The 26,627-nt window shown below is 35.5% G+C and overlaps 4 protein-coding genes across 4 annotated transcripts; 2 read left to right on the top strand and 2 right to left on the bottom strand.

The window, feature by feature from the left end:
* Positions 1 to 518: 518 nt before the first annotated feature.
* LOC127849209 (uncharacterized) lies at positions 519 to 1,259 on the top strand. The gene has a single exon (XM_052381928.1). It carries the CDS (start codon positions 519 to 521, stop codon positions 1,257 to 1,259), a length of 741 nt encoding a protein of 246 aa, XP_052237888.1.
* A 13,842-nt stretch (positions 1,260 to 15,101) lies between these two features.
* LOC127849210 (cilia- and flagella-associated protein 251-like) lies at positions 15,102 to 20,866 on the top strand. Its single transcript, XM_052381930.1, has 5 exons — positions 15,102 to 15,118; positions 20,035 to 20,204; positions 20,248 to 20,489; positions 20,546 to 20,778; positions 20,857 to 20,866. Exons 1-5 carry the CDS (start codon positions 15,102 to 15,104, stop codon positions 20,864 to 20,866), a joined length of 672 nt encoding a protein of 223 aa, XP_052237890.1.
* LOC127849211 (uncharacterized) lies at positions 20,863 to 22,263 on the bottom strand. The gene has a single exon (XM_052381931.1). It carries the CDS (start codon positions 22,261 to 22,263, stop codon positions 20,863 to 20,865), a length of 1,401 nt encoding a protein of 466 aa, XP_052237891.1.
* Positions 22,264 to 22,368: 105 nt separating this feature from the next.
* Positions 22,369 to 24,929, bottom strand: LOC127849212 (uncharacterized). Its single transcript, XM_052381932.1, has 2 exons — positions 24,566 to 24,929; positions 22,369 to 23,921 (listed from the first exon to the last, which is right to left on the bottom strand). Exons 1-2 carry the CDS (start codon positions 24,927 to 24,929, stop codon positions 22,369 to 22,371), a joined length of 1,917 nt encoding a protein of 638 aa, XP_052237892.1.
* Positions 24,930 to 26,627: the final 1,698 nt, after the last annotated feature.

Here is a 26,627-nt window from a genome sequence, read left to right on the forward strand (position 1 = left end):
AACAGCTAATATTCTGCAGTGATGCAGGCAACAAACATGTAAGCATAAGAGCCATTATCGTATGGGGCAGGGTATTAATGTTGCTGAAGAAAATTCATAATCACATAAGAATTCTTCATCATGGAGACTGGACTATAAATGCGACTGAGAGTGTTAACATGTTTTTACCATAGTCATGTAAGGAAAAAGCCCCGCCCCTTGGTGGCCATGTTTTTCATGATATCATTGGGACACTCTATAGAGTGTTGAAATATATTTCTGGATTTTATGTGATAGTGTGCAGTGTACCAAAATGTAAACGTTAAACAATGAGTAAATCGCGGGATAGAAAAAGAAAAGATAGAAACAGCAGTGAAAATGAATTACATGGACGAAAAGTACATAAACAAAGAGGCCCATCTGGGGATACGGACTATAATCTACCAGTAAGTGAAGTTTTAAATTGGACACATTCTGTTCTATATGGTGAGGACAATTTGGATTGTAGTGTTTTCTCGAATACATCAAGTAGTTCAACAATGGCTGAAAAAGGCGCCGAGCCAACAAACAGGGATATAATGATCCTTTTACAGAACGTAAGTGGGCGCATCGAAGTAATGGAAAAAAAGATGGGTGCCATTGAGTCCATAGAAAAGAGAATGGGTACACTTGAAAAGGACATTAATAAGCTATGGGTGGCAATGGAAGAAAGAGTCCAAAAGGTAGACCATCGCGTGACGCGCCTCGAGGACAAGGTTGACGGTGCGGACATACATGCGGCGCAGCTGTCCGAGCGGATGCAGCAGTTGGAAAAAGAACGAGATACCCTGCGTGACAATGTTTCCTATCTACAGTCGCAGTCCATGCGAAACAACCTAATTTTCACCGGGGTAACAGAAGACAACTCGACCGGAAACGAACCGCCGGAAGTTACTGAACGGAAACTCCGCCAGCATCTACAAGACGCCTTTAAGATCGCTCATGAGGTTGTAGACACAATTAGATTTGAGAGGGTGCATCGCTCTCCTGGGTCGCCAATATCAGGAAAAGTGAGGAACATTGTTGCAAAATTCACGTTTTTTAAGGAAAGAGAAACGGTACGCAAACTTTGGAAAGAACTCGACGGAACACTGTATCGTGTCTTTGAGCAGTTCCCACAAGAGGTGATAGAAAAGAGGCGCAAGTTAGTACCCCAAATGAAAGAGGCGAGACGGTTAGGAAAACGCGCCTATCTGGCATATGACACTCTGTACATCGATGGAACCGCAGTTAAAGCATAGGGGCACGATGGTGGTGAGGTGTCGATATTATCGTGGAACGTTCATGGTTTAACTGATGTGAAAAGGTCTAGTACCGAGTTTACTAATATTTTAAGTTCATTTGATATCTGTTTTTTGTTTGAAACATGGACAAAAGTATCTAGTAATATTTCGATTGACGGTTATCAATGTTTTAATTTCTTTAGAAAATTTCAGCATAGAAACGCCCGAAGATGCAGTGGTGGTATTGCTATTTATATAAAAGATCATCTAAAAAATGGAATTGAAATTGTACGAAATCATCATGACACTATTATTTGGATAAAATTAAATCATGCGTTTTTTAATACGACCCGTGATATTTACATATGTGGAAGCTATATATGGGGAGAGGACTCACCAGTTTACAATACAATTAATGTGGATCTTTTTGATATTTTAGAAAATGACATAACATATTTTTCCGAAATTGGAAGTGTTTTTATAACCGGGGATTTAAATAGTAGAACCAGTAATAAATTTGATTTTATCGTACATGATACAATTAATTCCGAAAATGATGATGTCGATTATTCACCAGATCAAACCTTTGTCAGGGCCTCAATCGACAAAATACACAATAGCCATGGTATAAAATTGCTTGATCTGTGTAAATCCTCTACATTACGCATTACCAATGGTAGAATAGGCGATAGCTGTAAACACACATTTTTCTCAAATAACGGTTCTTCCGTAATTGATTACCTGTTGACTAAAGAAAGCAATTTCCAATTATTATCTAACTTTACTGTTTGTGATTTTAATGAATGGAGCGATCACGCACCGTTGCAGTTTTCATTGTATTGTAATAATTTTTCGCCTAGCTACGATTCTTTCACTGATGTTAAATATAAATGGGACCACTCGTTTCGAGATGAATTTCGTTCAGGACTTATTTCTCGACTTCCCGTATTGACGGATATTGTTGAAAACATTGATTGTTCTAATAAACTGTCCATTAACGTGGCGGTAGAAAAATTCACTAATACAATCCGAAACGTTGCGGACCCATTGTTCTCAAAATCTCGTGTTTACAGTAATAAACCCACGTTCTATGTTGACAGTTGTATAAAACACGCTGAGTGGTTTGATAACGACTGTGTAATTGCTCGAAATCAATACCATGACGCTTTACGATGTTTTAATTTGATTAAGTCTGATTTAAATAGAATAACGCTGTGTGGAAAGAAAAGTCAGTATAAGCAGTTGATTAACAAAAAGAAAAGGGATGCATTTAAACAAAAAATGATAGAAATTGAAAGTTTAAAGAGTAAAAAACCTAAGGAATTTTGGAAATATTTTAAATCTAAAAACAAATTAAATGGAAATACAATTTCAATAAATGCATTTAAGGATTATTTTGAAAATTTGAGTAATACTACTTCTAATAGTAATAATCCAGTAGCTGAAGAATTTTGTTTAAATAATGATTTTAACGAAGAAAATTGTACATTTCCAGAACTAGATCAGCCGATAACGGTAGATGAAGTTAGGAATGCAGTTAAACGCTTAAAATGTAATAAAGCGCCTGGTAGCGATTTTATTTTGAATGAATATTTTCTTGAAAGCATGGATATTTTATCCAATCATTTGTGTGTTATGTTTAATAACATTTTAGTTTCTGGCTATTTTCCCGACCAGTGGACGGAAGGAATTATCATTCCTCTGCATAAAAAAGGCTCTGTTGATGATATTAGTAATTATAGAGGGATAACACTCGTTAGTTGTTTTTCTAAGTTGTTTACTACCATTTTAAACAAACGTATCGAATTGTTTTGTGAAGATAATGCTAAAATTTCAGATGCTCAATTTGGTTTTAGAAAAGGATGTTCAACTGTTGACGCTATGTATATATTGATGTCTGTTGTGCAGAATTTTTTAAATGAAAACAAACGTTTGTATGTTGTATACGTTGATTTGCTTAAATGTTTTGATAGTATATCGTAACGCATTATGGTTAAAAATGTATAAATCTGGTGTAAAAGGCAAATTATTGAGAATAATTAAAAATATGTATGAAAATGTTAAGTCTTGTGTTAAGTCGTGTACATCATATTCTGACTACTTTAGTTATGCTGTCGGTCTCAGACAAGGGGAGGTAATGTCCCCGATTCTTTTTTCACTGTTTGTAGAAGATTTGGAACTTTTTTTACAAGATAGCACCTTGTCTGGCTTAAATATAAACGATATAACTTTAATTTTATTGTTATTTGCGGATGACATGGCTATTGTAGGTAAATCACCAGAAGAACTACAGAACCATTTAAATAACCTTTATCTGTATTGTAATTCTTGGGGGCTAAATGTGAACACTTCAAAAACAAAAATAATGGTTTTTCGCAAAAGGGGTAAAATTCGACAAGATGAAAAATGGACATATAATGGCCAAACTATAGAAATCGTCGACAATTTTAATTATCTCGGCACTGTTTTTAATTACACTGGTAGTTTCAACCTTAATCAAGAACACCTTGTTGGAAAAGCCCTTAAGGCTATGAATATTTTACTTTATAAATGTAAGCAGTATGATCTTAAGCCGAAATTATTTTGTCAGTTGTTTGATTCTTTTATTGGGTCTATTTGTTGCTATGCCTCTGAAATATGGGGTTTTAATAAATCAAAAGAGATCGAACGCATTCATTTAAAATTTTGCAAAAGATTGTTAAATGTGAAAATAAACACATGTAATGCTACAGTTTATGGTGAGCTAGGCAGATACCCTTTATATGTAAATAGATATGTACGAATTGTTAAGTATTGGTTAAAAATTATTAACAGTAATAATATTATTATACGAACTGTGTATATTCAAGCATTAAATGATTGTAATAAAGGATGCAAAAATTGGGTTGCAAATGTTAAACAATTGTTAAACGATTACGGTTTTTCCTATTGTTTTGAGTCTGCGAATATAACTAATAGCCATGCTTTTGTATGTGAACTTAAATGCAGAATTATTGACACCTTTAAGCAAGAATGGTTTGGTAATATGAACGGAATTTCAATTTTAGATATGTATAGAATGTTTAAAACTACTTTTGAATATGAACATTACTTAGATTTATTGCCGAAGAGTCTACGTTTATACTTTGTAAAATTAAGGGCTTCTGCCCATCCCTTGAGAATACAGACCGGGAGATATACACGCAACAATATTCCCCGTGAAGAACGTTATTGCCTTTGTTGTAATCAACGGGACATAGAGGATGAGTTCCATTTTATTTGTGTCTGTTCATGTTACCGTTTACTACGACAAAAATATATTAAACGTTTTTATTACATGCACCCATCTGTTGTCAAGTTTCATAATTTATTAATATCAACATGTAAAATTGAAATACTTAATGTATGTAAATATGTTAAGGAAGCCCTAATTGTACGAAATACTATTTTAAATACCACTAATTGAAATTAATAATGTTCTCTACTTCGCATGCGCGAAGTTTATGTATCACTTTGCAGTCATGATAGTATGTGTATTATTGTTTTGTTCTTTATTTTTCCTTTGTATCATATATATGTGTACCATAGTAAATGAAATGTAGTTTGTCCTTACTACCTTTAAAATTATTATGTTTTTTCTTTGCGAAATCGTTGTTGTTCTCTGTTCTTATTTTGTGTCGAAATTTCATTGAATTGTCATATTTATAAATATATAATGTATTATTAATTTAGTTACTTACTATAGTATAATGACACGTGACATTACTTTATTTATGATTATATGCATTAAAGACGATGTACTTATGTATAAGTCTAATAAACTGTCTGTTCTGTTCTGTTCTGTTCTGTTCTGTTGAAAAGGTTTTTGGAATCCCGGACAATCGCTCCTACGGACAATCTCTCCAACGCTAAATTTGACAAGGCGGACAGTCGCTCCTGCGATGTTTTGACAGGGCGGACAGTCGCTCCTACGATGTTTTGACAGGGCGGAAAGTCGCTCCTACGATGTTTTGACAGGGCGGACAGTCGCTCCTACATTATTTTGCCAACCCGGACAATCACTCCTACATTATTTTGTCAACCCGGACAATCGCTCCTACATTAATTTTGACTCCACGGCAAAACATATTATTCGCTGATCAAAGGCTTACACCTATAATTAACCAACAATTAAAATTTGCCAACCTGTTAACAGAAAGCCAATTTAATTAACATGAGCCGATCAATTTGATTTTAATTAATTAATTTACTTACTGACAAACTATGTTACAGTTTGTCGATTCTGTAAATATAAGGTAGTTATAAGGGCACTTTGGACAATGGTTCCTACATTAATCCTATCGGGGACATTCGTTCCTATATTACATTTATTGGAATAAGTGCCATTTTGCGAATGGACTAAACATAAAAACCGCATTAAATCAATAATTGCTATAACAACAATTGCAGTATCAATCGATAATGACCACTTTGACACCTATGATGTGCGAACCGTGCATAAAGATTACAGAATGGCGTCACATTAAAGGGGCCTTTTCACAGATTTTGGCATGTTTTGAAGTTTGTCATTAAATGCTTTATATTGATAAATGTAAACATTAAATTTTAAAAGCTCCAGTAAAAAATCAAAAATAAAATTTAAAAAAGGAAAACAATAGTAGCCCGCAGCAGGACTCGAAGTAAAAAACGCATAAGCCAACTGAGCTATCCTGCCAAGGATACATAAGATGCGTATTTTATACCTTATATCATCGTAGTTTCACAAATTTAAACGACATCACTAGAACTTTCCAAATTATTCAATCGCTTCAATCAATTATACATTGAATACAAAATTCATGAAATGCAACATAATGGCGAATTCAAATGTACAGACATTTTCGATTTCAAATTTAAATATCTGGCTTATTTCGCATTTTTCGACACAAGTTGGCAATTTTAATTGTCGGTTAATCATAGGTGTTAGCCTTTGATCGGCGTACACTACATTTTGCCGTGGACTCAAAATAATGTAGGAGCGACTGTCCGGGTTGACAAAATAATGTAGGAGCGATTGTCCGGGTTGGTAAAATAATGTAGGAGGGACTGTCCGCCCTGTCAAAACATCGTAGGAGCGACTGTCCGCCCTAGCAAAACATCGTAGGAGCGACTGTCCGCCCTGTCAAAACATCGTAGGAGCGACCGTCCGCCCTATCAAATTTAGCGTAGGAGCGATTGTCTGTAGGAGCGATTGTCCGGATAATAGGTTTTTCTATAGCTATATATAGACATATAAGGAAAAATGCCCCACCCCCTGGTGCGCATGTTTTTAAACCAACCGGAACCATTTTTGAACTTGCCCAAGATATCATTTTGACAAATCTTCTGACCAAGTTTCATGATTGCAGACAATAAACCGGTACAATTTTTTTAACTTGTCCAAGATTTCATTTGGAAAAATGTTCTGACCAAATTTCATGAAGTTTGGACAATTAATGTGGCCTCAATATTGTTTACAAGGCAAATGTTGACGCCACACAACACGCACTCCATGACTGCCAAAAGGCGATCAAAAAAGCTCACAATTAGCACATTGTGCTCAGGTGAGCTAAAGGGCAAAAAGATAATCACTCGAAATTTGTTCCCACAAAAAATGGTTCTGGGCAACTTCCTAACCATGAACATATTCAGTAGTGTGTCCTGCTTCATTAACACATACTTTCATTCTTAAATATGTTTTGCCATGCTTTGATCTGAATGTAAAAAGCGAATGTCCAGGTCTCTAGCGTGCGTATTGACAATACATTGCTTTGGATCACTTCGTTCAGTATGTAACACTCAACCCTGATAGGCACAGTGATCTCAACTTGACAGTCTCCAACGTCAGCTGAGTCTGGTTCTGTTGTTGGCGATGACTAACCACACTGAGTTGCTTTGTCTTCATACAATGCAGTGTTGAGAGAAGTATCATCCTCAGTTCTCAGTTATGGATTCATCCTCATCGAGCAAGAAACCATCCTCAAGCGCTGTTGGGGATGATTCATCATGTTGAGATGGCTTGTGCTTCTTCTGCACCCCATAACTCAGTCACTCCCTCCTGGGCATGGCCAAACTGAAAATACAAATGAGCATATCAGATGAACACCAACTAATATGAAATGTATTATATGCTATTCTAAATTTAGATAAAACAAGAGATGTGTTCATCAGAAACACAATGCCCCCTACTGTGCCGCAATTTGACCTTTGACCTTGAAGAATGACCTTGGCCTTGAACTTCCACCACTCAAAATGTGCGGATTCATGAGATACACATGCATGACAAATATCAAGTTGCTATCTTCAATATTGCAAAAGTTATGGCCAACGTTAATTTTTTTTCGGACGGACGGACAGACTGACATACTGACAGTTCAACTGCTATATGCCACCCTACCGGGGGCATAAAATATAAAGGCCTCATGGAATTTATAAAGAAGGCACATAAGCATGCAATTTATAATGTTTCATATGTGAATTCTTTTTCTTTCTATCAGCATTTTAACCATTTTAACCCAACAACATTCAGGCTGTTTAGTTGACTTGTTACTGCATAATGTAATAATGGCAATTTCTCCATAAGATGCAACAGACTACTGCAGTTGGCGGCAAATTACCTTTAAAATAGGATATATGTGTGTTACATGAATATTGTAACTTAAAAACTCTTCCATTATACAAAATTCCTTTTCTTGTAATAGAATGAGCTTCATTTTTATAAATTCATTGTCATATTTCAGCAAATGAACACAGACAGACAATAAACAACCAATCCACCATTTACACCACACAATAACGGGTAATAAGACAAAATGCTGTCTTATTTCCAGGTATTGTGTGGTATTTAATATTACCTGAGCTAAGACACCTTATTAAATTATCTTCCTATATTATAAATTGATCAACAAGCACCTGTTTTAAATTAAATTCTTAGATTTAATATTCCTTGATCAATGGATTTAAATTAAATTATTAATTGAATTCTTATCTTAATTATTAAATGACTCTTGTTTCAAAACTTAATTTATAAATTAAATCATATATTAAATGATCAATTTATTAAAACTTTCCTGAACTTATAAAACTGAAGCACTTTTTAAATTAAGCACATTCTTCGATGATTTTAACTACACAAAATAAACAAACCATTGTTTATACTTATTTACACAAAGTAAGATTGTGAATGAGAATGAAGTCAAATTATAAATGTTTAAATTATTATAAAAAGTTGATTTAATTGGGGAGGGCTAATCTCTTATCTGGCACCATACTGTGTCTGCCATTATAACTTTGATATACATCAAATGATATACATCACCATTCGGTGGTCGGACCGACTGACCGACATGTACACAAAATATACCCCCTCTTCTTTGAAGGGGGCATACATATGGGAAACCATAAAACTATTGAAATCAGAAATTTGCTTATATATAAATGCATAATAGATTGATTATTAAATGAGGCATGTATTGATACGTCTTGCTAATTACAGCATTTAAACTTAGAGCAGATAATATACAGATTTTTTAGAGAGTAAATTTTCCCCCCACAACTAAAATTTTGTACATAACATCTAACTGTATTTTTTCTTTATCAATTGCGGATTTTAAAAATTCACTTAACTTTGTTAAATCAGAAAGAGCTTTCTCTGACATCACACATTCTCACAAGTCATATATTTGTACAAAATGCATAAACATATTTTTTGTGTTATTTTGATGCATGTGTATTGTGTATTTATTATTATGGTAGTTTGATGTTTAGCTGTATATGCTTATGTCGCAAATAAACTCGCTGTTCTGTTCTGTTAATTTTATAATATTGGGATTTTTTGTGCTCGAATCAAAGTCAGGGGAAGTCTACACTGTGTATTAGCAACCTGCTGTGTTGATCACTATCTTATTAGCTCAATACACAGGCACCTGGCTACTGTACTGGAAAAATTGGATTTACTGCCAAAATAACTGATTTCATTTATTGCTAAATTGTTGTGTACCTAAAAAAACTTCAATAAATAGTAAACGCTCTACCATTGTCTTATATTTATACCGTTTGAAAAAGTTAATGACAATTATTGCAAGCGTCCGTTTTATTTACCATTATTATTTTAAATACGCGTTCAATGGCAATTAATACAGGTAAAATCATTATTTGATGTGGATATCAGTACAGTTAATAAATGTTAATAAATGTCTATATATTCTAAGCATAGCATAAGCAATTGTATAATTCCGAACTAATATAATTTACTTAAATATGATCTAGCTAGAATACACATCAACATGGATCAACATCACCGTTGTACTTTTTATTTAGTTTTCAGTAATCTGTCCTTGAAATAGAGGTAGCCTTATTAAAGACAGCGCTAAGTGTGAAAGTGGAGATTAAGAAATAAGATCTATTGCATCGCACCGGCGGTATAGCCTGTAGTCTTAAATAAGACACATTTAAGACATGGATAAAATACAAATATGACACATATGAATCTTTCATTTCTTCAAAAAATAAGCACGTAGTCACATATAAATAAGACACATTTAAGACACAGAAACAATATGAATAAGACACATTTGAATCTTTCATTTCTTAAAAAAGCATGTGAATCTTTAGAATACAATATAAAATAACATGTATTACTGACACACTATTCTCAAACAACATGTTTAATTAAAAAAATGTATCCGTACAATACTCAATATCCTTTTACAATGAATTTAACAAGTTTTCTTTAATGACCGATTCATCAAAGAAACACAAATTCCCAACCATTAACACATGTTCAATTATAAAAAAAATAATTTCCGTACAATACTCAATATCCTTAAAAAATATTGCTCAAAAATCTGTTTTACTTTATAGCGTCTGGCATTCTTTTTCCTATGGAATTTTTACCTATGGCATTTTTACCACTTTACCTCTGGCATTTTTACCGCTGGCATTTTTACCTCTGGCATTTTTACCTATGGCATTTTTACCTCTGGCATTTTTACCGCACACCATATAAATGGGTATCAAAAAGTAAATTTCAGTAGCGTTAAAGATATCATAGCAAATTCAATAAGTATACTGTATTGATATGACAGAAATAAAAATTCAAGTATGAAATGTGTCCACTTTATCAAATTCTAGTATTTAAATGGGTCCAGTTTAGGGAGGGGGACTACATCTTGTTCGGTTTCAATAATTTTAATGTTTAAGTGGTCATTATTTTATGTTATTTTCTATTGATGCAAAGAAATACTTAAATTACTTCCCAAAATGTATAATATATTATAACATCATTATTTTTTTGCAAGCATTCCCCACACATTTGGCAACGTCAATATGGTGAAATAATCAAAAATAATATTTTCATGATATTGTTGAATACACAATAAGAATCTTTTATTGACATACCATATATATATATATCGCTCAAATCAGCCAATGGAATAAATGAAGTGTCTTTATTTGTGTCTAGCCGCAGGAAATTTTATTGGACAGTCTGTCTTACAAAGGTCAGGTAAGGTGAAAAGCTGGCTTAGACAGCTTCCACGAGAAAGTACAATTGAAACATATACATGTAACTGTTAAGCATGTGCTAATTATAGCAAAAAACAAAACCTGCATATTTAATTGGCTCTGGAGATAATCTGTCTACTGGGGTCGGTGATGTCCCCCAATAGCTTATCTTATCATATAATTTATAAACTGCAGTTTGATAGCTCTTATAATGAAGTGAAGCAAAATGTCTATGTCACAAAAGAATGTTACTCTCAGTTGCAACTGGGCAGACATGTGGTCAATTACTCGAAAAAAAATCAATGAAATTAATGATTTTAACTTATTTTTTAACATGATTAATGTTTTTTTCATTGATATATTATTAATTGGTAATCTCAACCAAAGTGATCAAATTGATAACAAATGTATTAATTCATGCATTTAATAATATTTGGGCTTCTAGACCCTTTATCAACCACTGTTCATCTATAAAAAAAAATCCTATTCTTATTAAGGGTGTCATGATACGCTCCCCTTCATTACTATACGTATCGCGGTACAGTGTGTACGATACAATACGTAACGGGATACGTATTGTCAGATGGAAACAACATACAAACCATTTTAAACCATTTTTTCAATTTTATTTAAAGACCTCTACATACATTCATTTCTTTAATTTGTAAAAAATGTTATTTTATTTTAAATTCATGATTACAAAATTTGTCATTTAAAAATGTGATATGAGATGATATTGGGAGAATTTCCGTTAACATTGATCCAATTACTGTGCCACATATATAATTGATTGCGCCAATGGAATCTTTCTTGCCGCGTATTGTTACAACATCCAAACATTAAAAGTTTACTTGGCGCGTTGGCGCATATGAAAAATGCTGTACCGTACCATACGCACTCGAAGGCGTATCATGCACCGTACTGAGAGGAGACTATTACGATATACCGTCCCACAGAGTACCGTGACACCCTTAATTCTTATCCTATTAACTTGCACAAAAAAGAAAGATGCATGGTACTGCACGATTATTGCATTTGATGTTCATGGGCATTTGAAAAGTGCGGTCACTCATTCAACTTCTATCAGAAAGGAAAGAAAATGCCAGAGTCTCTCCACTGGTGCAGAAGATGCATGAATTGCTTTTTCAAAATGTAACTTGTATACATGGGTTAACATGGTTCACTAAAATTCTCATGAAATCAATTATTTGACTGATTACTTAACAGTTGTTCCAACACCTAATTAAGCTCCAACACTTATTTTTTGCATAAATGCAGATCATCAATGCAATAGACTGTATTCGGAACTCCACTAATCGTTAGGTACAATAAACTTTTTACCATTATGACCCTAGTGTCACATGAATATTCTGGTACCGCTCTTACTTAGTTTGAACAAGACTACCCTTGTCAAATAAAAACGCTCTTTTTACCAAAACACACATTTAGCGCACTTAAAAGTGCGTTAATTGTGTGTTTTTTGTTAATATGTGCGTTTTCAGTGTTCAAAAGTGCATTTAAGTGCGCTTTTTGTGCGTTTTTACTTTTCAAGTGCGTTATTTTAGTGAAAAAGTGCGTTTTTTGTGTGTTTTCTTCATCTGTAAGTGCGCTTTTGAGTGTAGATGTGAGCAAAATGTTTGTTTTTTATCTAAGAAGTGCGTCTTTTATTTAGGAAATGCGTTTTTTGTGTGTTTTCTTTATCTGTAAGTGCGCTTTTGAGTGTAGATGTGAGCAAAATGTGTGTTTGTTATCTAAGAAGTGCGTCTTTTATTTAGGAAGTGCGTCTTTTATCTAAGAAGTGTGTTTTAAGGTTTACAGATGTGGGTTTTTTCTCACAAAAGTGCGTTTTTCTATTTTGATGTGCGTCTTTTTTAAGCATAAGTTAGTCTTTTATTTCATAAGTGCGTTTTTATCATATGATCTGTTTTAAACGGATGTATCTAAAAAGACACATGTTTAACATACTTCTTACAAAGTGCGTCTTTAACAACCGTTTAGCAAATGTACAGAAATTGAACAAGAAACAAAATTGTTGCAGGCTCTAACAATTTATTTACATCAAATGAATAAACATAGACATATATCTCAGTAACCTGTAATAATATAAGGGGCAGTTTGAATAATTACTGGTTGTCCATATTAACCTGTTTAATGTTTACATACTTTATCATACAATTTCAATGCATACCCTATTGCTTACGTTTTAATCTCAAACATTTCTTAAAATTTCCACCTAAATCAGACTGTGTGTAACTAATTAAAAATATTGAAAGTGTCAAAAGTATTATGTGGGCTTGATAGTATCAATTATATTTCCTCAACATTAATAAGTATTTGAACTTTCTTATACTGATATTTATACCCTAATACAATTAATGTCTACCACATTGACCATAAACATACATTTTAAAAGGCAATTAAAATAATATTTATACTATTTTTATTATTTGCTAAAACCATTCAGCATGTTATATTTAAATATTTACAATTAAATATAATGTGTTAAGGGTGCTGTGTATTATTCAATAAATATTTTGGTGTTGAAATGACTGCCTTATCAGTATTTCTCAAATTATTCAATTTTTGGCTTAGACACAGCATGGAATCAGATAAGAGAATAGCCAGTCCCTATAAGTCCTCCATCTAAGCCTAACTAAGGGGTGTTGATATACTTTTGATTTGTTCAGGCACCATCTATTTGAGAACCACAGATAGGAAGTTATTTTTTGAAAACAAGCAGCATTAGCAACTGACTTTAAGCTAGAATTAAGACTTATTATTCTAGTGTAAAATGTCTTGAAATATTTTCAGCATGAAGTATTGTGTGATGAAAAAAATGTGTATTTACTACAATGTGTTAATCAACAATAAGTTTGTTGCAAAGGAGATTAAAAGTGGGTGGTTAAAGACATATAAAGTGATATGGTCTAGTTCAACAACTGCCTGTATTTTTGGAATACTGAAGAACTGTCTGTTGTAACAGGTTCGTATTTTCAATTCTGCATCCCTTTTTTATTTAGTTTATTGAATTAATTATGATCATTATCATATTTATGTATTGTCACTGGGAAATGTAAATGGATGAGTAAATGTAATGCAATTTTAAAGAAAAACAACACCATTTGAATTATTATGGCTGTATTTTATGGTTATTGTCATCTTAAAGTTATTTACACCTATTTTTGGTCATTAATGAACAGATTTTTCCCCCATATTAAATGAGAACTTTTAAATTTAAAGGTTAAACCCCATGGTGACCGTGAAATTTACATTGATCAGAAGATCCTTTGGAAAGAATGTGCATCATCGCATCGCCTGCCAAAAAAGGGAGCAAAAGAGAGACTACCTGATGTATGGACTTGAATACCAGGTTTTACCCTGCACAAGCTGGCCGACATGAGGAGAACAGGATTTGGAAAACCGCGCCCTCTCCTTGACCAAGAAAAGCTGGATTTGTTTAGAGGTTTAAACTATACAGGGTACTGGTTATTGCATTTTAAAGGTGTCACACTTCCGACCAGTCCACACAGCAAAATGAAACCACGTATCTTGGTACATTTTCGAACAGTATTTTCTATCAAACGTATTCCAGTGCCCCAGATAAGCTGCGTATCTGCGTCTTTCACCCTATTAAAATGTTTAAAAACGCAAACAAATACAATATCATGCGTATCGAATTCGCAACCAATATACCTGTTACGCAAATTAGTCAAATTTGATGCGTACAATATAATAACTTCGATCGAAAATGCTTTGCTCATTTTCGGTATTATGTCTTATTCTTATCGTAACGCGGCGTTGCTTTCATTAGGAAGCGCCTTGATGACGGAGCAGAAGAACAGTCAAAGTTATTCAAACGCTCTGCGGACTAGATTTCATTGTTGAATAAAGCGTCTGACCAAATTATTTACGACGACATACATGCGTTTTCAATCTGACTTAATCCGACGCTCATTGTGCGTGTATTCGTAACGCGTCTGTTCTTTCAGTTTCGATTGTGTCATAAAATGTCTAAGCGGGGTCGCAAGACGTCCGCGATTGTTTCGCAAAAAAGTCAGTCTATTGCAAACTTTTTCGAAAGAAAGCAAGGGACAATAAGTGTAGAATCGTTCGTGGTATCAATCTTATTAGAAACTGTTAATGCAGCAGTTGACTTTACATCAAAAAAGCATGATGGAAAGTCCGTTACTGAAAACACTTGTCAAAAATGGAAAAAGGCATTTCCTTGGTTAACAATTGTTGACATAGATGGGGAAGTAAACAGACTGAAATGTGCATACTGCACCCAGTTTAATTTAAAAAACGTATGGTCAGCAGAAGGAACTCCTTACATACAGCGATCGTCAGTTGAAAGACACAATGAATCCAAAGACCATGTAAGTGCTGCAAAACTGTTTTTGAGTAGGAATCTTGATATTAGCATTGAGACTGAGTGTAATGAAACTGAAACCTATGATGGAAATGTCAGTGAGCAAGATGTGTTTTTATTGAGAACTATTTATAGCCTTGCTAAAAATGAAATACCATCAGAAAGAGTAAATGATATGTTAGAATTGCAAACTTTAAACGAGGTTGACATTAAATACCAGAATTTGATTTGGACCACCATAAATGACATTCAGCAGTGCATCTCAACTGTAACAGAAGTAAAGCAGCAATGATTTTAAGGTATGCATTTTTATAACTCATTTCACCCTATTTCAAAAATGAAATCACCCTATTTTTCAAAATCGATGGGTGAAAACCCTATTACCCAAATAATTATCTGGGGCACTGGTATTCATTTATGAAAAGCGTTAAGTCACATGTGATCAGGGGATTAAAATTGCAAAATAAACAACCAAAAACAACAAGCAAACAAACTAGTTTTGATTTAAATTTATAATTTTTATAGCAACAAGATTACCATAACAGCAATATTCAACACTTACATTATAAAATATCTTTCAGGACCTGATCAAATGAGATCATGCACGAGACACATCATGCAAAGGCCATGACAGTATAATAGTTGCAAAGAAGTTTGACCGGCTGGCGGCAGACTTGGAGAGAAAGATGAGAGCTGCACTCCGCAGCCTCAAAGAAATGCTGACAGGCCTTGATTGATATGCATCTTTCTTATGTATATAGCTGTTTGTGTGTATATACTGTACATGTTATTATAGTATGCTATTATTTTTTGTTTATTTATAATCAAATTATGTTTATATGTATTTCATCAAATTGCCATTGATATTAAATTACTCATGTATGTTAAAAAATGTTGGTGTTCATTAAAGTATAAAATTGAATTATCTTGTAGTTATTAAAATACACAAATATATATGTTTATATAATTATTGGTTTTTATTACATATCTGAATTAAAAAAAAACTTTTAACAGCATATAATTGAATCAACTGTTAAGGCAAAAGATGCACCTTTAACGCACATGTGTGCTTTTTGTGAGTGCGTTATTTGCTGCCATTCATGTGCATAAATTGTGCGTTTTGTGTGGGTTATAACTGCGCTTAACGTGCGTTAAATGTGCGCTTTTTATTTAAAAAGCGCACATTTAACGCACATAAAAGCGCACAATTAACACACATGTGCGCTTTTATGCGGATTATAACTGCGCTTTTCGTGAGTTAAATGTGCGCTTTTTAAATAAAACAGCGAACATTTAACTCACAAAAAGCACACATTTAACGCACTTAAAAGCGCACATTTTACACACATAAATGGCAGTCAAAAACGCACTTATAAAAAGCGCACGTTTAACGCACATTTAACGCACATAAAAGCGCACATTAAACACACTTATAAAAAGCGCACGTTTAACGCACATAAAGATTAGTTTACTAAACAATGATTATAAAATTGCAACTAAAAGTATAGCAAACAGAATAAAAAAATATTACCATCAATCATTTCAAAATCTCAATCTGGTTTTATAAAAGGACGTTACATTGGTGAAAACGTTCGTCTTATCCAAGAATGCATAAACTATTTCAACAATTAAAATAATCCTGGTCTAGTATTCTTTGCAGACTTTGAAAAGGCATTCGATTCGCGTGATCATTCATTTATGTTCTCTTGCTTAGAAAATATGAACTCTGGTGAAAGTCTCATTCAATGGGTCAAACTATTCTATACCGATATTAACAGTATAATCATTAACAATGGCTTCTTTTCAAACAGTTTTAACATCGAACGAGGGGTTCGACAAGGATGTCCACTCTCATCATCGCTATTTATTATTTGCATCGAGTATCTATCACATCACATCCAATCAAATAAACACATAAAAGGCATATCACTAGAACCTGACAAAGAAATCAAACAATCCCTATTTGCTGACGATGCAACTTATTTTTTAAATGACAATTACGATTCTTTCCATAACCTAATAGAGTCGCTAACCCTTTACGGAATGACATCGGGTCTTAAACTAAACAAATGTAAATGTACTGTGCTACGAGTAGGTAAATTAAAACAAAGTAATGTTCAATATAAACAAGAAATGAAATTTAATTGGACATCCGATGAAGCCACAACGTTACGAATTACATTCACAAATAATGAAAAAGATACAATTCTTAAAAACATACTACCTAAATTACAGAATTTGAAAAACTGCTTAAAATCATGGCATCATCGTAAACTTACACTAATAGGAAAAAACACAGTATTGAAAACGTTTGCACTTCCTAAATTAATATATGTATTAACAGTCCCCCCAAATCCACCAAATGATGTTATTAACGATATTAAATATTTAATTTCATATGGGACGGTAAGCCTGATAAAATAAAAAGAACTCAGTTAATTCAATCTGTAGAAAATGGAGGTATCCAATTAACGAACATTGACTCATTTTTGAATGCAACCAAATGCAGCTGGGTTAAACGATACCTAGATAATACCAATACGAGTAAATGGAAATTATTCAACCAGAAAATCCTAAAAAAATATGGTGACTCCTTACTCTTTGAATGTAACATCAGCAATACTATCTTACATGAAATTGCAAACGAAAACATATTTCTGTTTGATGTTTTATCAGCGTGGAGTGATGTCACTCATAACTTAGAAACCCAAACCAGCAGTTAAACAATTTTATGGAACAATAAAGACATAACTTCAAACAATAAGACGTTTTTCTATAAAGACTGGTTTGAACGAAGCATAAAATATGTCGACCAATTATATGACTACAGAATTAAGGATTTCTACTCTTTTGATAATATATGCTACACATACGGAATACCTTCAAATAATTTTCTGAAGTACTACACACTAATCAAAAGCATACCCATACATATTAAATCTGAAATCAATACAAATAATACACCATGTACTCAAACAACATTTGTAGAAAACATACTTGGAAGAAAAAACAAAACAAATTAAATATTTTACACACTACAAATTAAAAATCCTACAGAAAACTCCAAAATCCAAAATAAATGGCAAGTCTTTTTTGGAGAAAATGAACTTAATTGTAAACACATATTTACCATGCCATATAAAGCAACTATTGAAAGCACACTGAGAAATTTTCAATATAAATACATCCATAGAATTATAGCTACAAATAAATATCTCTTTAAATGCAAATTATCTAACTCAAATCTGTGTGACTTCTGCAGTGAAAACATTGAAACTATAGAACATCTTTTTTGGGAGTGCAAACACATCCAACCTATTTGGAATCCATTAATATCTTTTCTTGAACAACATCAACTAAACGTTAAACTATCTTTCTTAAATGTAAGTTTCGGAATTAATTCATTGAAATCAATAGACTGTAATAATATTGTGAATTTTATGGTTATATTGATGAAATATTTTATCTTAAACATGAAGTACAAAAAACAAGTACCAAATTTTAATTGTTTTGTCCATAGTCTTAAACTAAAAATCCAGATTGAGAGAGAAATAGCCCTCAGTAATGACACATTACAAATCTTTGAACAAAAATGGAATCGGATTAAATTCTCATAATGTTTTGTCCACGTATCTACATTTCACTCTAATGTTAGTTTATCTCTCTAAAATAGCTTTGTTTATATTTTTATTTTTATTTTATTTTTCAATCTGACAAGATCATTGTAAATATACAACAAAACACACAAGCCCAGTATGCTTTCTTCCGACTTTATACAACTCATCATTTTTCATAACTATTCCTCTGTTGTTCTTTTCTTTTCTCTCAAAAAAATAAATATATATATATATATATGTATGTGTATGTATATATATATATATATATATATATATATATATATATATATATATATATATATATATATATATATATATATATATATATATATATATATATATATTAGCATATCTTGTATAACCTGTCTGAACTTTATTGCTTTGTACAATCACTATGTTGTATGATCATATACATGTTTACATTGTATGTATGATATTGAATTAAAAAAAAAATGTTCTTGTTGACAAACAGATAACTGTATGTATATAATAGAATGAAAATTACAAATATGACACCGCTGCCTGTGTCCATATGTTGTTGCATATAATGATTTATGCATTTCTTTATAACCTAAATTTATTAGTAAGTTTGTTATAAAGCACAATATTTAATAGTATTCTGAACTGACAAAGATAGTTGATCAAATTTAATTACATTTTTTTTTAAATTCTGGTACGATGCTGTTTAGGATTTTTGAACATTTTCTGTAGTTATTCTTAAATTGTGTCATTATTCTTTTAGACTTTGTTTCTAATTTTATGTATTAATCATTTTTCTCAGTCGTGGTTTACGTAGATCAGAAGACTATTTTCAAACGTGTTCGTTGTTTGCCTGCATTAAGCAGAGACAGATACAATCTTTTATCTTTGCTGGATAATGCATATCGAATAAACAGTCAAATGTTTTAACGCTGGACCGACAAAAATAATCAAAGTAATCTCACAAAGTGTTTCAAATATCATACCAAACGTTTGGACCAGATTTCCATAATCTGTAGTTTTGTGTCAAACCATGTCACAAGTCGAGCAAAATAAAGAAAGACGTTTCAATAAAAAGCGTAATCTTACTTCTGTTTATCAATTTTCAAAGTTCTGTTATCCGTTATATACCTTAGTGCTTTGTACGCAAAATACTATTCTCTATTCCTTTATCAGAGTAGCAGAGTCTTAAAAATCAATACATCATCTTCAATAGACAGAGGGAAATAAAACACCCATTAAAGCCGATACAAATTTCACCCATGTTCATTTACAAAAAAAGCAAATTCCTAACATTAAACCTGAATTGTGATATTTCCTATACCAGGCAAAACTTCAGACGAACCTATGCAGTGCCGTATAATTTTCATAAAGCATGCCATGAGGAGGAGCATGCAGAGAACGAGCAGGTGGGGGTGGAGAAGCAGGAGAAGAAGGATGAGGATCAGAAGGAGGAGGAGGTTAATCAGGAGGAGAAGGAGGAGGAGAAGGGAGAAGGTGGAGGAGAAGCACGAGGAATAGCATGAGAAGGAGCAGGAAGACGAGAAGCAGGAGGAGGATAATGAGGAGGTGAAAAAGGAGCATGAAGAGGAGGAAAATACGGACGAGCAGGGGGAGGGGCAGGCGGAAGTGAAGCAGGGTTATCTGAATGATGAGGAGGAGTTCGATCAGATGTATCAGGAGAAACAGGAGAAGAAGGAGAAGGAGCAGGAAAGGGAGCAGGAAGAGGAGCAGGAAGAGGAGCGGGATGAGGAAAAGGATGAGGAGAAAAAATTAGGAGCAGTATGAGGAAAAGGAGAAGCACTTGGAAGAAAAAAGAGCAGTAGGAGGATCAGTAGGAGGAGCAGTACGAGGAGCAGTACGAGGAGGAGGAGCATGAGGAGAAGCAGGAGGAGGAGCAGGAGGAGGAGCAGGAGGAGAAGCAGGAGGAGGAGCATGAGGAGGAGAAGGAGGAGGAGCAGGATGAGGATCAGGAGGAGGAACAGGAGGAGGATCAGGAGGAGGAGGCGGAGCAAGAGGAGGAGCAGGAGGAGGAGCAGGCGGAGAGTCAGGAAAAGGAGCAGGGGGAAGCGTTGTGTGTTCAGGTTCTTCCTTTTACTTCAGATTCAAATATAAACATGACGTATATAAAACAACAACACTCACTAAGACGTCTCTAAAAAACACCGTACCATGGTGCACGTTTGGGAATAAATCGCCACTCTGTTCCCTTTCTGCTGAGCTCCTCTTGTACGACTTGGGAGTTGAATAGCTTCTTAAGGTGATTAGCAGCAGCAATATAAGTCGTAGCATTGTCTGATATCATCACCATGGGCAACGACTTCCGGCTGGCAAATCTACGGAACGCTTGAAGGAACGAGTCGGTTGATAGGTCTTGTACAACTTCCAAATGGACGGCTCTTGTTGATGCGCATGTAAAAAGGCAGATGTAGCATTTCGTTTCACTTCCGGTAGCGTTCTTTACAAATAATGCGCCAGTGAAATCTACACCTGTGACGCTGAAGGGTGGGGCTTCGCTTACTCTGACTTTGGGGAGGGGAGGTGGGTCTGGTGCTGCATAGGGTCTTCCGGTTACTCTGGTACACTGTATACATGTCATTAGTAACGATCTTACACACTGGCGGATGGATGGTATCCAGTACTTCTGTCTGATCTGTGTAATGGTGCTGTTAACTCCGGAATGAAGTTGGTTCTTGTGGTCATCGAACACAATCAATTTGGTCAGGACATGTTTCTTTGGTAAGAGGTAGGGAAATTTGACATCATACTCCAAGGGGGCGTTATGAATTCTACCACCACAACGAAGTAATCCTTGCTGGTCCAGGTACAATCTAAGTTGCTTAACAAGCGGTAAACGGGTACTGTTTGATTGAAGATTTTCTACTTCATCTTGAAAGTTGGTTGTTTGACACGATCTCAGCCATTTAACTTCTGCCTCTTTTAGTTCTGTTGCTGACAAGCTGTTGGTTAGTCTTTCATCTCTTGGTCTTCTGCAGTTGCGGATGAATCTGTGTACATAAGCGGTGACGCGAAGTAATTTCAGGTAAGTACTGTACTTCTCTATGTTGATGGCTCTATGAACGCCCGTGATCTCCGTGCAATTTAACGTTACCACATTTGTCGCCTGCTGAGAACTCGTGTCTTCACTTTCGGATGTCTTCTGCAGGATTGACTGGTCGTATTTCCAAGTAGGCCATTCTTCTGAGTGAGGTAACCATGTCGGACCGGCGTTCCATAACTGGTTGTCAAGGTAGGTATCTGCTGATACACCACGTGTCAGTAAATCTGCTGGGTTTTCATGGGTGGGGCAATACCTCCATGGTGATTGATCTGTTAGCTGGTGGATTTCGTCTACTCGGTTTTGGACAAAGCGTTTCAATGATTTGGATGTAGTTAGCCAGTGGAGTACAATCTGGCTGTCTGACCAAAATGTCACTTTCTGTGGGGGTATGGACTTTTGTAGGTGGGATGAAAGTCTTGCTCCAATCAATGCTGCCATCAGTTCAAGTTGGGGTAGGGTTAATGTCTTTAGTGGCGCTACTCTGTTCTTTGCCATTACGAGTCTAGATTGTGATTGGTCGCAAATGTAGGCTGCTGCTCCGTAGGATTTGACGCTTGCATCTACAAATATATGAAGGCTGGTTTCACTGTTCACTGAGGGTTAGAATTGTCGGGAAAAGTTCACACCTGTAGCTCTGTTGAGGGATTTAGCTAGCTGGTTCCAGGTCTCGCATATATGATCGGGTAAAGCGGTATCCCAGTCATATTTGGCTTTCCATAGTTCTTGAAGTAAGATCTTTGCACTGACGGACACGGGGCTAAGTAGACCAAGGGGGTCATAGATCTGGGATGAGTATTTTAGAATGGTTTTCTTCGTAACGACATCTAGGATTGTGATGTTTCTTTCAGCAAATGACATTTCATCCTTGACCGGGTTCCATCTCATTCCAAGTATCTTAACAACTTCGTCCGTATCAAGCACATTCTCTTTTTTTGCACGGGATCTAAGTGTTTCACTGTTGGAGGTCCATGAACGGAGGTTCATACATGCGCTGGACATCAAACGTCGGGACTCTGTGAAGTAGGTTAGCAGATCTGACCTTTTTTCGAAGCTTGAAAGTATATTGTCCACGTATATATCTTTCTCGATGACCTTGGCTGCGGGCACGTGCTTGTTTATTTCAAGATGTTTCAAAATGGTCGCACTAAGCATGAATGGCGAGCAGGTGGCACCAAATAACACGGACTTTAAACGGTAAGTTTGTAATGGGCTGTTGGGATTAGAAGTATCGCTTGTCCATAGAAATCTGGTAGCGTCTCGGTCTCCTTCATTTAATCCGACATGAAGGAAGGCTTTCTCAATGTCTGTTGTGATGGCGTAACCATGGAGACGGAATTTCACTAGTATGGTGGTAAGGTCATTCAACATGGGTGGGGTCGACTCTAAACAATCATTCAAGCATGGGAACTGGGTTGATGTGCGGCAGCTGCAATCATATACTATCCGAATGGGCGTGGTCGCTGAATCCTTTTTCACTGGGTGGTGGGGAATGTAGTGGAGTTGTCCTGTGGGTGGGGTATCGTTATCAATTCTCTCAATAAAACCACGTCGTTCCTGTTCAGCAATGATTTCGTCATATTTCTGGAGTAGATGGGGCTCTCTACGTAGTCTTCTCAGAGTACTCTCGGTTCTTGCTTTCACTATGTCGTAGTTACTAGGGAGGGTCGAGTGGTCTAGTTTCCAAGGTAATTTGGCAGTGTACCGTCCGTTCTCGTATTCTATGGATGAAGTCTGGTAATCCTTGAAATAGCGTGTCTTGTCTATATTCTTTTCGCTCTGAGTAACTCCCATACTCTCCAGATTCCAAAAACGTTCTAATACGTCCGTTGTCATAGGCGACGCCATTACATTGAACACGTGATCTGTAGCTCGGTTGTTTTGTGCTTGGAAAGGTCCCGATAACAGGTAGCCGATCTTTGATCTCACAGCGGTGGATCCATTTCCACGTACTATGTGATCTTCAACGATATCCCAGTAAAAGTCTGCACCTATCAGCATCGAAATTGTAAATATGGAGTTTCCTGTAACTGGATGGGCGAGTTTAAGACCTTGTAGATACGGTAAATCGGACACTGATTGTTGGTATCTCTGGTTGAGGGGCGTTGAAATGGTAGGTACTATTAATACTCGTATCGGGATCTTCTGGCCTCTATCTGTAACAACGTTCACTATAGCCACATCTTTTTGCTGTGCTTTGTTGCTAGTGCTCCCGAACGACGATAAGTATATAGTTTCTGTGCCTTGTATAGGGAGTTCAAGTTCCTGTGCCAATTGTTCCGTAATCTACGACTTCTGGGCACCCTCATCGAATAAGATGTTTGCTTCAGTCTGTACTTTCACAGACGATACGGTTGCTATGGCAGTTTTTAACAATACATCCTTGTCTGGAAGGCTCGTGCATTAATGAAGTACGGCTGTTTCCGGCGATGCAGTCTCGGCGTTTTTCGTCTGGTTGTCCTTTTCTCCTGATTTGCAAATTGCCGTATGGTGTTTTCGCTGGCAGAATTGGCATAATTTGCGTTAGTCATGGCAAAACCTTCAATAACTCGTGCGGCATTTCCTTCAAGTTGGGATTTGAGATACGTGAATTTCTGGACATCGGTCAGATTAGCGTTCATGTGAATGGTAGACTCATATGAATCCCAAAAGGATTGCCATCGCAATATATCTCCACTAAAACTTGGTAATGCAATTTTAGGTAGCCTGTAAAATTGCGTCGAATTGCTACTGACTGAATGATTAGAATTGTAACTTACAGTTCTGTTGGGAAAGAAAGAAGAAGCGTCCGGGTTCAAACCATTGTTGTTGCTCTGCTGATTACATGAATTTCTCTGGTCATCTCGTGGTAGGTCGGTAGTATGCGGGGCTGCTCTCTTTTCCTGTTGATCTCGGAAAGCTCGTAAGCGACACAGCTGGATATCCAGTTCCGCTGAATACGTGTCTGTTTGAAAAATTTCTTCCTCCAATCCATCTATCTCCGTCTGTGATAGTATTTTCTCATTCAGTGTCTCTAGAATCGTGACTTTCGCTTCGATAGCTTTGAGAATAGCGTGAAAATCGGTCAATGAATCGTTCTCCTTAGATTGTTCGATTTTCTCCAAATATTTCTCAATGAAACGGCGGTGACCCTCTCTCTGTATCTGTATTTTCTGTAGATTCATTTTTTTTGTCACGGCACCAATATCGCGATCGTGTGGGTAATAAAGCTACAAAGCGTTGTGTGTTCAGGTTCTTCCTTTTACTTCAGATTCAAATATAAACATGACGTATATAAAACAACAACAAATATGGCGTGACGTCAGGGACGTAATACACTTAAGCGCGGCGCGGCAAATAACGTTACGTTACATTCACAACAAGCAGAAAGAGGAGCAGGAGGGGGAGGAAGATGAGGAGCAGGCGGAGGAGCAGGAGTAGGAGGAGTAGGAGAAGCAGGAGGAGGAGCAGGAGGAGGAGCAGGAGGAGCACTATGAGGAGGAGCACTAGCTAGAGCAGGAGCCGGAGGAGGTTCAGGAGGAGGAAGATGATCAGGAGGAGGATCAAGAGAAGTATGAGCATCAGGAGGTGTAGCTGGAGGAGGAGGAGTAGGGGGAGCAGGAGGAGGAGCAGCATGAAGAGCAGCATGAGTAGCAGCAGCATTAGAAGGAGTAGGAGCCGGAGGAAAGGCATCATGAGGAGGAGGAAGAAGAGGAGATGGTGGAGAAAACGACGAGGTGACGGAAGAGGAGAAGGAGGATCAGTAGAAGGAGAAGCAGGAGGGGAGCAGCAAGTAGATAAGGTTGAGCCCAAAGAGCAGGACGACAAGGAGAAGGAAGAATAGGAGAAGGATCAGTAGTAGGAACAGGAGGAGGAGGAAGATAATGCGGAGCCGTACGAGTATTACGACGAGAAGGAGTAGAAGGACTAGGAGGAGCAGGAGAAGGAGCCGTAGGGTAGAGAGGAGTAAGAGGAGCAGGAGTACGAAAAATAGGAGTAGGAGGCTGGATGGGTAACACGATGAGCATTGCAATAAGACACTTCAGCACATTTTTTGTCAATAAAATATTTGAAATAAATGGGTTATTTTCACTGAAGTACAATATAAGTTGAAATCACTTTCTGTACACCTTCCGTGTTGTTTTATTGTATTGAATCCCGGAATTCTTTAACTTCCATGCCTTTTTGTTTTTAGTCGCAATTTAGTTTTGTATCCGTTTTGAAATATTATAATGCAGATTTGTAACTTCCTTTATAACTTTTGCATTCCATTTGAATAAATGTATTCATGGATGATGTTTTTGGATAGCAGACCGGGTTTATTAAAAAACGGATTGATATAAAAATGTCACATCTAATCATTCATTCAATTAAGTGACGCGTCTTGCGATCATAGAAAAAAAACACATAACAGCTTTGGTATACACTAAGAGACATTGAGCAATCAGTAGATGAACATGCCTTATTTGAATTATAATATAACCGTAGTCGCTTCTTTACCTCATTAGTCGATGGTCAAAATGCCACTCGATACGATGTGCAAAAAGGAGCTTTAAATAATATATTGAAGAACATACTTGATTTGGCTATTACTTAAATTTTCCATAAATTAGTTCCAAACTTTGGAATATTGATTTAAGTGTCAACTAAACGTTTAAGAAATTATATTTTGTTAACAAATGAATATGAACATGTTTAAGTTTATTCGGGACAAACAGAATCACATTCAGCTAATACAAACATCAACAAACATATCGTTTTCTTTCTATTTCGATAAGATTGTGTTTGTAATTTCAAATAGAAATGAATATTTAGAAAAAAAAACACTACTTTATTGAATATAAAATTGACATTACATGGAATACGGGAATAACAAGTTTTAT

The sequence above is a fragment of the Dreissena polymorpha genome, chromosome 10 (genome assembly GCF_020536995.1).
Source record: "Dreissena polymorpha isolate Duluth1 chromosome 10, UMN_Dpol_1.0, whole genome shotgun sequence".
Classification (NCBI taxonomy): Eukaryota; Metazoa; Mollusca; class Bivalvia; order Myida; family Dreissenidae; genus Dreissena; species Dreissena polymorpha.

What these genes read in the sequence shown, in the direction of transcription:
- LOC127849209 (XM_052381928.1), top strand. Translation starts at nt 519, where the DNA reads ATGGCTGAAAAAGGCGCCGAGCCAACAAACAGGGATATAATGATCCTT.
- LOC127849210 (XM_052381930.1), top strand. An exon ending in GGAGGAGGAGAAGGGAGAAG is followed by an intron (nt 20,205 to 20,247) that starts GTGGAGGAGAAG and finishes AGGAGCAGGAAG; the next exon opens with ACGAGAAGCAGGAGGAGGAT. An exon ending in AGGAGAAAAAATTAGGAGCA is followed by an intron (nt 20,490 to 20,545) that starts GTATGAGGAAAA and finishes GAGGATCAGTAG; the next exon opens with GAGGAGCAGTACGAGGAGCA.
- LOC127849211 (XM_052381931.1), bottom strand. Translation starts at nt 22,263, where the DNA reads ATGGCAAAGAACAGAGTAGCGCCACTAAAGACATTAACCCTACCCCAA.
- LOC127849212 (XM_052381932.1), bottom strand. Translation starts at nt 24,929, where the DNA reads ATGAATCTACAGAAAATACAGATACAGAGAGAGGGTCACCGCCGTTTC. An exon ending in TCAGCAGAGCAACAACAATG is followed by an intron (nt 23,922 to 24,565) that starts GTTTGAACCCGG and finishes ACGTTGTTACAG; the next exon opens with ATAGAGGCCAGAAGATCCCG.